The sequence below is a fragment of the Oxyura jamaicensis genome, chromosome 1 (genome assembly GCF_011077185.1).
Source record: "Oxyura jamaicensis isolate SHBP4307 breed ruddy duck chromosome 1, BPBGC_Ojam_1.0, whole genome shotgun sequence".
NCBI lineage: Eukaryota > Metazoa > Chordata > Aves > Anseriformes > Anatidae > Oxyura > Oxyura jamaicensis.
Genome location: NC_048893.1, coordinates 182,812,399 through 182,823,947, shown reverse-complemented (window position 1 = coordinate 182,823,947; position 11,549 = coordinate 182,812,399). Strand labels below are relative to the sequence as shown.

Below are 11,549 nucleotides of genomic sequence, written 5' to 3'. Positions count from 1 at the left end.
AAAGAAAGAAAGAAAGAAAGAAAGAAAGAAAGAAAGAAAGAAAGAAAGAAAGAAAGAAAGAAAGAAAGAAAGAAAGAAAGAAAGAAAGAAAGAAAGAAAGAAAGAAAGAAAGAAAGAAAGAAAGAAAGAAAGAAAGAAAGAAAGAAAGAAAGAAAGAAAGAAAGAAAGAAAGAAAGAAAGAAAGAAAGAAAGAAAGAAAGAAAGAAAGAAAGAAAGAAAGAAAGAAAGAAAAAGAAAGAAAGTGTACAGGCTTAAATTGACATGAAAATAGATAGAGGGCAATGACTTTGCTGGTTCTTAGTGCCAGAAAGTCCTCTTTGACATCCTCTATTGTCTTATTTGGGTCTTGCAACATCATAAAGTTAGTCTTGACATGTTGCAAAACCTGGTATTCCTCTTTGTAAATATGGGTCATGGGCACAATGAGTTTTAAAGTCTGTTTTGTAGCTGTGTCTCTTTGCAGCAGCAGCATGAGATACTTGAAGACATGAGGGAGGTTCTCTGCTGGGGCTGGCTCCCTGTTAGTTTAGCCTGGAGCAAGAACATAGCTGATCAGGTTGGAGGATATGGTCCCAGTGGCTCCATGTAAGCTGGGAATCTGAAATTGTAGGAATACACTGCCGGGGCATTGCTCTGACAAAGCAGTACTGCTTTCCTGCCTGACCTAGTAAGACTGCTCTAAGGATCCATTTGCACACCCAGGACACAGTCTTAAAGATCTAAAATATCTAAAGCATGTCTGTGAAATTACCTCTGGAACAATGTATTTCTTTACAAATTGGCTCAAACTCATATCATCAGCTGCATCCGTGTGGGAGAATTTTTTATTTTTATTTTTTTAGAATAGGGGTAGTTAGTTTCCACAGCAGAATACTGTCCCCTGTTACATTCATTGCTGAGTGCTGGTTGGAGGTAATGTTTCTGTATTATTTTTCAGGAAATGTATACATAAAACTACAAGACACCTTTTCACAGATTCTTGAATACCTAACCCTTCCTGCTAACACAGAATTTTTCATCTTTTGTCTGTATTCAGGCCAGTGCCCACCATCTCTAATAAGACCTGGAAACAAGGTGTCTGACTCTATTTTCTCACTTTTTCTTACTGGCTCTAGCTCCTGGGTTAAAAGCTTGAGACTAGTGGGAGAAACCAAGGAAGAGAACCAGAGATTCCTGAACAGTATTCAGGGAAGAGTTAAAAAGCATCAGCTGATGTGAAACTGAGAGTAGTAAGAAGACTGAATAAGCTGTGCAAAGGTGTTGCCCAGCTGACCCTAAATGTTTTCAGGGGAGGCTTCTCAAAAAGTTAAGATTAAGACAAAATACAATGGCCAAGTAATGGCTTGAGCAACCTGATGCCACCAGAGCACTGCCCTTTCTTGCTTCATCTTCATAACCAGGTGTTAACCTCCAGAGAAATGGATAATTATCTCAAGCAGGATATGAATTTAGGATAAAAATCTCACTTCCCTATAGCAGCTTATCAAGAGCAAGCACACAAAATGCTGTCATCCCAACCACCACTTGGTGTCTCCATGAAAACAGCTACACTAAGTGAAGGTTTTATGGGGTTTCTTTCAATTAGCCATCTCCCCTAGCAATTCCAACTGTGGTAGCAAAAGAAAATGTACTTCTGCTACATTCTGAGTGTAGACGTCCAGAAAGAGAGGACATGACCATAAAGTGTGAGCTCTAGGTTTTATTTTCTATGCCTGTAGTGTAACATACCCATAACTTGGTACTGAAACAGTGGCTGTACCCAGGATTTGCTGACAAATATGGGTATGCAAAAATGTACAAATTCAGCTCATGCTGCCTTGACTGCTCTGATTTTGCTAAAAGGAGCACGGCCTTCTGGTATAAGATAGTCAGTGTCTTTATTGAGCTACCAAATGCTGGTAAAATTTCACACAGACCTCTTTATGGCTCTAGCTTGCAACAGGGACAGAAAGGAGAAGCAAAGCTCACTTTAGCACTTGTTTGGGGCATCCTATTCCTATGTGAGGTCAGAACCTATCTTCTTTCTTGCTACTAGATTCACTTTTCCGTATATAGACCCTCTCAAATACAGTTAGTCCATGGTCCTCTTTCTAGCACCAAAGGCCTTGGTAAGAATCTGTGAGTTTCACCCTCATGGATGCTGAGTCAGTGAAGAGCTGATTTCACAAGTGAACAAACAAATGTAGTAGTTGCTGTGGGTTCTCTGCTGTTTGCTTCAGTGGGGATATAACATATGTCTCTGCTGAGGTTGCTGTGCCTGGCTTCAAAGGGGGTGGAGCAGCAAAAGACAGAGATGTGCTGACCAGCTGAAAACTGCCAAGGCTGGCTCCACAGAGCACTGACACTTCTGTGAAGTCACCACGCTTGGAGTTCAGGTGGCCAAAGAAATCGTGTAGAGTGTAATGGTCATCTGAGTGTTTTCTATATTCACAGTAGGATGCCTTCAGGTGCACTTTTCTGGCATCACACATCAAGATGCAAGCCTCGGTTTCTGAAGTTGTCTAACAGGGGTGAGCTGAATCCCAACTCTAACAACCTCAGTTCTCAGTAGGACACTCTGAAGCGAACTCTCCTAAACTCTTAGCAAACCTTCAGGCTTAGATCCTGAGGTGAAATGACTCTTACAAAGCTTTGACCTTTAGCCTCTAGGGAAACTTATTTTGCTGCACTCTTGATTTTTTTGAAAGTCATTACACATCTGCATGAATACTGACCTTGATTATCCTTCCTTCTTTCTTTTGTAGGACATCCCAAGCAAAGGTCAACCACCCCAAAGAATGGATGCTCCCCCAAACCAGGAGAGAGTCGAGATGCTGAAAAGCAGTTCATCCAGAGACTGAAGGAAAAGTGCGATGAGCAGTCCCGGCAATTAAGCAATATTCGAGATGAGCTTAAGAGGGCCAGCTGTGGGTTTGACGTCTTCGCGATTACAACACAGCACTTTTTCAGGCAGGTAAGTGCAATGGGTACTTTTTAACATTGGAAATATACTTTGCCTTTACGTCAGTCACTTGCCCAAATGTATTTCAATAGTCATTGAAATCCTGTTCTTGGAAGCAAAGCCTGTAATTTCTTTGCAATTGTTACTATGAGGAGGGAAATACATTTGATACCATGTATTTAAGAATTACAGTTCAGGAACCTGGAAGAGAAAGAATTGCAACTGAAGCCTTTGTTACAAGCATGAAGGACTTTCAGGATGTTTTTATGGATGAAGCAGATGTAGAAATGTAAAAGTCCTAGTCCCTGATTTATAGCTGGAATGGGGGGTGTAACTGGGATATTGACACTTGCAAACAAATGCAAAAATAATCCATGGATTTAGTCAACAAAAAGCAATCAATGAAGGAAAAAATCTGCTTTCTCACAGTACTTATCTACTGTTCCTCTTCACCACAGACCAGGCAGAATGGTCATGCTTACAAAGGTGCAGTTTCCAAAGTAGGAGTACATCAGTATTTAGGAGACTACATTTAACAGGTATAGAGAACATAAAAAAAACATTGTCAATAACTAGAGAAGCTTATTCGTTCACTAAATCCAAGAAAGAATGAGTGAAGTTTGACAGATGGCCACAATGACCATGAAGGAATCATAGGTATTATTTGTTTCAGTCCGGACCTGGTTCACCTGATGCCCACCTATCTGGTACCACCTCAGGTTAAGCAGCTGTCCCAGCTGGCAGATAACCACCAGCAGTAGGACCCAAGGTTCTGAGAATGTTCTTGATTGACTCTTTGTCTACTTCTGGAAGAAATGAGTAAACTTCCAATATTAACTAAGGGAAGGGAGAGGGGGAGAACAGAGCTGAGCTTCAGTCTTCACAAATTCTGAAACATTTTATTCAGTTTTGGTTTTGTTTTGTATTGTATTATGTTAGTGGGAAATGTTACCTTTGAACAAATACCATGGTTCACACTTCCCTAAGTAGAAGCTGATCTTGCTAGGGGGAGCTTGAGTGAACTGAAAAAGCAGATTTTTTTTTTAAAGTTCTAAATATTTTGCATACCTTCCTAAGGGATTTTTTCCCCTTTATTTTTCTTTAGTCTTGACATTTCTGGTCCCGATGGGCATTTGTACAGCCTTTTTTTTTTTTTTTTTTTTTTTTTTTTCAGCTTACTATGGAGTGTCCTTGATTAAAGCAGAGGGAAATAAAAAAAATAAAAAAATAAAATAAAAAATAAAAGGACACAGCAGTGTCTGCATGGCTTTGTCTGTGCGTTGTCCACTGGGGAGAGATTTTTCATCTCATGCATCATTCACAATTTACTGAAGGAATTCTGAAAGTTTGGGCATATCTCTTTCGTCTCCTCTGGATATGTTTTAAATGAGAACAGCTGCTGCAGCTGAGTTTTCAGGCTTTTGGAGTGTGTTAGATCTGTCCTGAGAATGTCTCCTCAAGTGAATGTGTCAGGGGACTTTATTTAAGAGTCTTCTCCAAGTCCTGGCTAGACATAGATGTGCCTCATCTCCCCAGTTCCTCTGCACTGTCAGAACCAAGCCAGCTGGGGCTTCACAGTAATACTGCTCTGAGTACAGCAGTATTACTGTGAAGAGCAGTGTAAGGGGGGACTTGGAGGTTCAAAAAAAAAAAATTAAAGATACCTGTGAAAAGTAAACACCTTCAGGCTTAGGCAGGATGAGATGTAGATTTTTTCCAAATCTACTATTGGACTTGCTTACTTGTTCAGCCCACACATCAGTCCCTTTTGGGCTTGCCTGGCCATCCTGTAGGATATATATGGGGTATATATATGGTATACATATACATCTGCACATCGCTGTCTGCTGCAGTGCAGGGCACCCAACCCAGCCCCAGAGGAGCTGCCCTGGCTGCTGGGAGCTGTGTAACATGGACCTCCCCCAGTCAAAGACACCCCAGCTTCTGCAGGTGATGAGCATACGTGAGCCCAATGGTTATTATCCTTTAGGCACTCAGGTGTGGTATCCCCATTAGGAGGACAGGTGCCTTAGGCTTCACTTTTAGGGAACAGAGGTAAGTGGGCACTTCCAGAAGGATATTTGCAGCACCAGAGATCTGAATTCATAATTGAGGTACTTGCCTATCTCAGCTGAGAGCTCCAGGGAAGCCTAAAGGCTGCTGTGCTTTTGTTTCAGTGCTTGTGAGCATACTTGTGTTGGGATGATCTGGGGCTACTCCAGTAATTGCATAACTGCACGGTCCATTGCTTTGCAACATAGACACAGGCTTCCAAGTTTGTGAGTGGCATTCGAAAATACGATCTGTGGACATTTTCTGAGATGGCATTATTGTCTGAAAACTTGAACAAAACCTCTTTGGCTGGCTTTGAGTTAGGGCAGCATGGAAAAAGAAACTTTTTTTCCATTATGAAAATAATAAAAATTGTGTGTGTTTGTTTCTGAGAAGCCTGCAGGCAGAATGATTGAGGTCTGAGTAGGACTGCAGTTTGGCAAGGGGATAATATGCATTCAGGAATGAGGTGGGGCCTTACTCCAGAGAAGTTTGGGTTTGGTTTGTCCAAGTGGCAGTTCTGTTCTGTTAAGCAAATGGAGGGCCCAATCCTACTTCAGTGCTAGGGAACCTCCTTGGGCTGATAGACACCTATAGCCTGACCTTGGTATGTCTCTGTCTCCTTGCACCACACAAAAATCTCTAAAACAGAGGTTCTTCTCTGTATTGGAGATTAATTTCGGTTGGAAAGTGCTCTCCCAGGCCATGAGGACTGGACTAAGTCTTAAAAGCCCACCCAAGGACTGGTGTTTTGCACACAGGCAGGAGTGTCCCCATGCCCATGATAATCTTGTCTTGCTTAAACTGTTTCTGTTCTCTCTCCAAAGCTGGGGGAAACACCAACGCTCTTTAAAGACTTCTCAATATCAGCCTCCCAGTGCAGTCGGAGGGACTGAGCTGTGCCCATGCACAGAGGTGGCTCTTGCACAGTCCTCCAGATGCGAGCAAGGAGCCTTACACAGACTTTTATGCAGGATTTGGTCTGCACTTACTGGTCCCACCACAGTTTGCCCTCCTGAGTCCCTGCAAAGTCCACTAAACATCTTTTGCTGTGGGAGAAAGAGTGTCAGTATGTAGTAAAAAGTGTTGGTCCACACTGACAGTTTCTTTGAGCACTTCCCAATTTTCAGCACTTGCTGTAGCAGCCTCCAGGTTGCCTGACCATTTTGTCCTGCTTTTGTTGGATTTGTTTTCTGGCTATTCCAGACCACGCTAAATTGTATCCTGCAACCATCTCTCCTTCTCACTTGAAAATTTAACAGGCAAGATTAATTTAATGGGCATCGAGGAGTGCACAGCGTGTAGCAGAACTTCATACAGATCCATTAAATGTCAGCTAAACCAATTTGCTATTCTGGGGAAAAGCCTGGACAATCAAAGCAGATGGTGACTCAGGCAGCGGACAAAAAAAATGAAAGCAGTGGTTCTGACACAGGCATTCAGCTATCTATGAAAAGTAATGATTGCAGTGCCTGTGGACAGCTGTTTTTAACTACTACTTAATTAGAAGAATAATTAGTTCAGGCCCTCAGATTTGCACACATAACTCCTTGTTGACTTTGAGAACCACTTCAAACTTACTCTGAAGAGGATACGCTCAGCTTATGCTGTGAGAGATACTCCAAAGTGAAAACTGGCGGGTGGGAACCGAAGTGATACCATGAAGACTCTTCAGAGCAAGTATCACCAGCAGCCCTGCTGACTTGGGTCACTCCTGACCTGCTCTGGCTCGTTGTTAGCCCAGTGATAGTGAAGGTCCTGGCCCAGCTTCAGCCCTGTTCAGCAGCACGACCAGCAGCAGTCCCTCTTGGAAGTGGTTACAGTGACACCTAAAGGAGAGTAGCCCAAAGTGACAGATTCTGCAGGGTAAATCCTGGACATAAACAGGTGGGGAAAGCAACAACAACAAAAACACGATTTCATATCTCTGGTACACTAGGACACTGGTCCTAGGAAGGACAAGGAGAACTTTTTTCCCATTCAAATATGTGCATGTGTTTATTTCTAAGAGTAATATTTCTGTCCTGTGAATAGACAATACACCAACCAGTGTCATGTAACTACCCCATTGCTTCCCAAGGAAATACATTCTTCTACCCCAAAAAACAAAATCTGCACCAGTTGTCATAGCAGTGGCTGTGAAAAAGCCACTGAGAGCAGAGGGAGAAGCCAATAGCTTCCCTGCACTTTTTTCCTTCTGTTTTGCAGGGGACAAGGCGAGCAGGCCAGGCTGTCCTGGAGCAGTATACGATATCCACAGTAGTCTGAGACTTGCTGCTGGCTTGGCTAGGAAGTTGACAAGCAACATTTCTGGTCTGTCCCCAGCTCCACCTGCCCCAAGATAACCTGTGTCCACTAGCAAAAACCTCTATGCAGTGATAGGACATCAGCATTTCATGTCTTATCTAAATGGACCCTTCGAGACCGTAGTGCCTGAGGGTAGAGCCTGTGTGTGGGGTGGTATCATGAGCTTCCAGCTAGGCTTGCTTGAGCATCAGCCTTTAGCATTTTAAAACTCATCTGCAGAACCTTTGTACCTGCTCTGCAGCATCACAGTTTGAGTCAGGGAAATGAGATTGCTGCACTCCCTTCTTGCTCCTCCAAATGATGTTGCTTTTGCATCCCACTGCTGCTTCTCCAGGGGTGAGTTACTCACTCCTACTCCTTGTCCCACAATACTGGGTCTTAGAAAACTATGGTATTAGGGCATGGTTGGCTCAGCGGGTTTCTGCCTGTTCTTCTATCAGTTGCCCAGTTCTGTCTTCTTCAGCCATCTGGCCATAGGGAACAAGCCTGGAGCAGGGAGACCCAGCCAGACCGGGGAGAGGGGATGCACCTCAGAGGCAGAGATTATCTAATTGCTGCATTTTTGGTGATGAAAGAGCTTGTGCAAGTGAGTCCACATCGTGGAAGAAGTCCTGCCGTGAGCCTGCCCTACAAATAGGTGTATCAGTATTCATTTCTGACTTAGCTTATCCTTCTCTTTCAGTAGCATAGAATCCCAGAATGGGTTGGGTTGGAAGGGACCTTAAAGCCCACCCAGTCCCAACCCCCTGCCATGGGCAGGGACACCTCCCACTAGACCAGGTTGCCCAAGGCCCCATCCACCCTGGCCTTGAGCACCTCCAGGGATGGGGCATCCACAACATATGCAGCCTGAGGACTCATTTGTTAACCATGCCACCCTCTGTACTGACTGTGGAGAGATGATTTTCCTCACAGGCTGTCCTTTAGTTGTCCCACCCTGTTTTTGGAGTGCTTCACAAATATTTTTTATTTTTTATTTTTTGTCCACACTGCCCTCATGCGATGGCAGTTCCCTGGTGTCCCTGTTTAGCAGCTGGTCACGGGGAAATTAAAACACCTCTTAGATCCTGTGCTAGGGGAGAGCTGGGGGTTTTCTGGCAGACCCGGAGGGTGCAGTGCGGCAAGCCTCCAGCTCTGCAGTCCCAGCAGCAGAGCACTGAGCACGGGTGAGTGCTGCGCAAGCAGAAAATGAGGGACAGGCTCTGGCACAAAGGTGGACAGCTTTAATGAAATGATTTTCCTACAGACTCTGTGTATCAGGGCAGGAGCATCATCTGGTAGGCCAAGGGATGAGGAGGGGAAACATATTCATCTTCTTTAAGATTTCTATTCCTGCGGCATCTTACCTTTCCACTGCCCTCAATACCAAATCTTGTGCATTTCTACATAAAATCAGTTTAGAAAGCCTTAAATGGAGACAAAGCTTCTTTCTATTTTTTTCTCCCAAGTAAACAAAGGGTTTTTTTGTTTGTTTGTTTGTTTGTTTTTTGTCTTACAATAAAATGTTTTTGATTTATATCCCTACACTGTTAAACTTCGGTGAGTCCAGAATGGATTTTTTTTTCCCGGGACACAGAATGAAAAGATTGAGTTATTCTGACTGCCTCCAGCAGGAGCCGGGGAAAACTGAACTTGATCAATAGCAGAAATCCATCCAAACTGTAATAGTAGAGAGGGAGGAGTGGCACCTTTCTAAGGATTATTTTTGGGTCAAGTTCTAAGATATTTTGCAAATGTTGGGAAATTGTTTCCCCTTAAGGCCGGGAAGTCAGTGCTTCTGACAAGGGCTGGCTTTTTATCACTGTGACACCACCAGGCACAAAAGATACGTATTTTTTCCTTGAACTCTCTCCGAGACAGTTGTGAAAATAAACAATTTCCAGCTCAGCCTGAGATAAATACTTGACATGCTAGCCCAAATTACTGGCTTGGAGACAACGGGAAGAACTGCTGAGCAGCTTATATGTGGTACAACTGATTTTGCTTCTAACACAAGAAGTCATTGGTGTTTGAACAGTGAGCCTTGTTTTGAAATAACCTACAATTAGACTGTGTTTGTATGCCTTGGTTGAAGAATTTTGTTAGTGATACGTAACTATTCTGAATTTCAAGATAAAAGATAAAATAGCCCCAGTCATTCTAATGCTCCCATTGAAGAGGATTTAAATCTCCATTAAAAATTAAATATCTCCCTATCTACAAGTTGTCCTCAAAGAGAAATGTGTTTAAGCTGAGTGTCAAGCATCAGGCCAAGGTGACTTATTTTCCATCATGATTAAATTAGTGATCTCCATGTATAAAACTGTCTTTGACAGCCTTGACTGCATTCAGAGGAAAAGAACAGAGTGAGGGGCAGGAGCAGATCTTGTGAAGATGACAGCCTCCAGGTAGGGCAGTTGGCTTCTTGTGGGCTTCAGAGATTTATCAGTGCAGTAGCAGTTATGTGAACAGCAATGGTGAGTAACAGGCTTCAGTGGTAATGCAGCCTTTGCTCATGCAGGAGGCAGGGGTAAATGCAAATCACAATGTTTTCATATTGTTAAGTTTAGCAAAGAAGTCAGTGGAAACGTGTCTCTGTTGTAAATCCCACGCATCTTAAATACCTCTTTCACAGCCAGCTAAAATTTCATTCTCTAAGATTCATAGTTGCTTTTCCACTTCACACTGGAGGATCTATTTTTAGTCAAGGATCCAGTCTGCAAGAAATGATGCTTGTGCCATCAGCTGAGGTTACAGGGACACCATGAGTCACAGCACCTGATCACTTTCCAGCCTCTTTTTTAGGCTTGGCCTTTGTTTCATAACAGGGAGTTTATCATCTTTTTTTTTTTTTTTTTTTTTTTTTCTGGGTCTGAGGACAATATGAGGATCTCTATCCAGCTTGGTCTTAGCACCACAGCCACTCATCTTCATCAGTTGTCCAGGGGTGCTTGTGCCTGTCAGACTCAGGTTTCAGAGAAAAACCTTGAAAGCATCATTGTCCATCCAAGGCAATCCGGTAGGAAGCTGGTCAGGCTTTGTTGGAGCTGCTGCTTCAAGCTTTCAAAACCAGAATGTTCCAAAGGAATGTCTCCTGTTTCATCAGAATACAAATAAATAAATAAAGATAAAAACAATCGTCAGTAATGATTCTGGCATCTGTAGACTCATTAGGAGCAGTATGGAGGAGACTGCTCAGGTAGGAGGGATCCTGTCCTCTCCTCAGGAGTGACAAAGCTGAGCCTCCCTTCAGAGACAAACCTTGTAGCACAGCTCTTGTTTTATGCATGTATTCAGAAGATTTCACTTTCATTTCAGTGTGTGATGGGACCAAATGTCAGCCTGTAAAGTTGCTGTGAAATGGCAGGCCATGTCCCCATTAACCTTTCAAAAGTAATTTCAAAAGCAAATTTTTGAAGAGAAGTCTAAGGGAGGTCACAGCCAGCCTCGAGAGGGAGCAAATACCAAGTTACTCACCCAGAAGAAGCGATGACCACCAACTTACTAGACACCTATTTACATGCTGGTATTTATTCCCAAGGTCCCCTCTGGGACCTCCCCGGTCCCTGTCACCCAAAGGGACAACCTGTGGCACCACCAGAGAGCTAAGCCTGGTGCCACAGCTTTGCCTGGAGCTGTCCTGCATAGCATCCTAGCAAGTCTCCTGCCCTCAGATAGGGGACCAGCTACACATATTTAAAAAAAAAAAAAAAAAAAGGTGTGAGTAGCTACATGCACCATCATACACATATAGATTGTATTATCTTTGTGCTTTTCGTGTCTGTCTCTGCTCCTGACAGGGATTGCTTTGGGTGGATACCTTCACCAGCCCTTGGGTGCTGCACAGCAGCACTGCCTCCTCTACCCTCTCCCTGCTTGTATTTTTAGACGTGTGGCAGAGAAGGTTTTGTTCGGTGGCTTTATATTATATCCATGTTGAAGGGGCATGGCTCCATTTATTCAGATGTCTAATGATTACGTATATAGGCATCATAATAATGATGGCAATAATAGCCAGTGTAATAGAAATTCAGGGTTTTTTTTATGAGACATTACTGTTTTTACAGCCTACTGAGAGGAATAATTTATTATCTGTAACAAATATCAGCTAAACCAGCTATCTGCCTTGATTTGTTTTTAGCCATCACAGTTCATCATGAGGAAAGTCCTGCCTTATTCATTTAATCTCCTTCTATAGCAATGTTGCATGTGCAGGAGATGAAGGGAAGGCAATGAATGTAATATTTCTGTATTTTAGCAAGGCCTTTGA

The 11,549-nt window shown here is 43.1% G+C and overlaps 1 protein-coding gene across 5 annotated transcripts in view; it reads left to right on the top strand.

Moving 5' to 3' along the window:
- The window catches only part of MTUS2 (microtubule associated scaffold protein 2), a 281,311-nt gene that overhangs the window by 229,150 nt on the left and 40,612 nt on the right, over positions 1–11,549 (top strand). For all 5 annotated transcript variants that reach the window (XM_035325335.1, XM_035325340.1, XM_035325349.1 and 2 more), the window contains one exon: positions 2,745–2,953. In XM_035325335.1, coding sequence (XP_035181226.1) covers positions 2,745–2,953 — 209 coding nt within the window. The remainder of the gene's footprint in view (positions 1–2,744; positions 2,954–11,549) is intronic.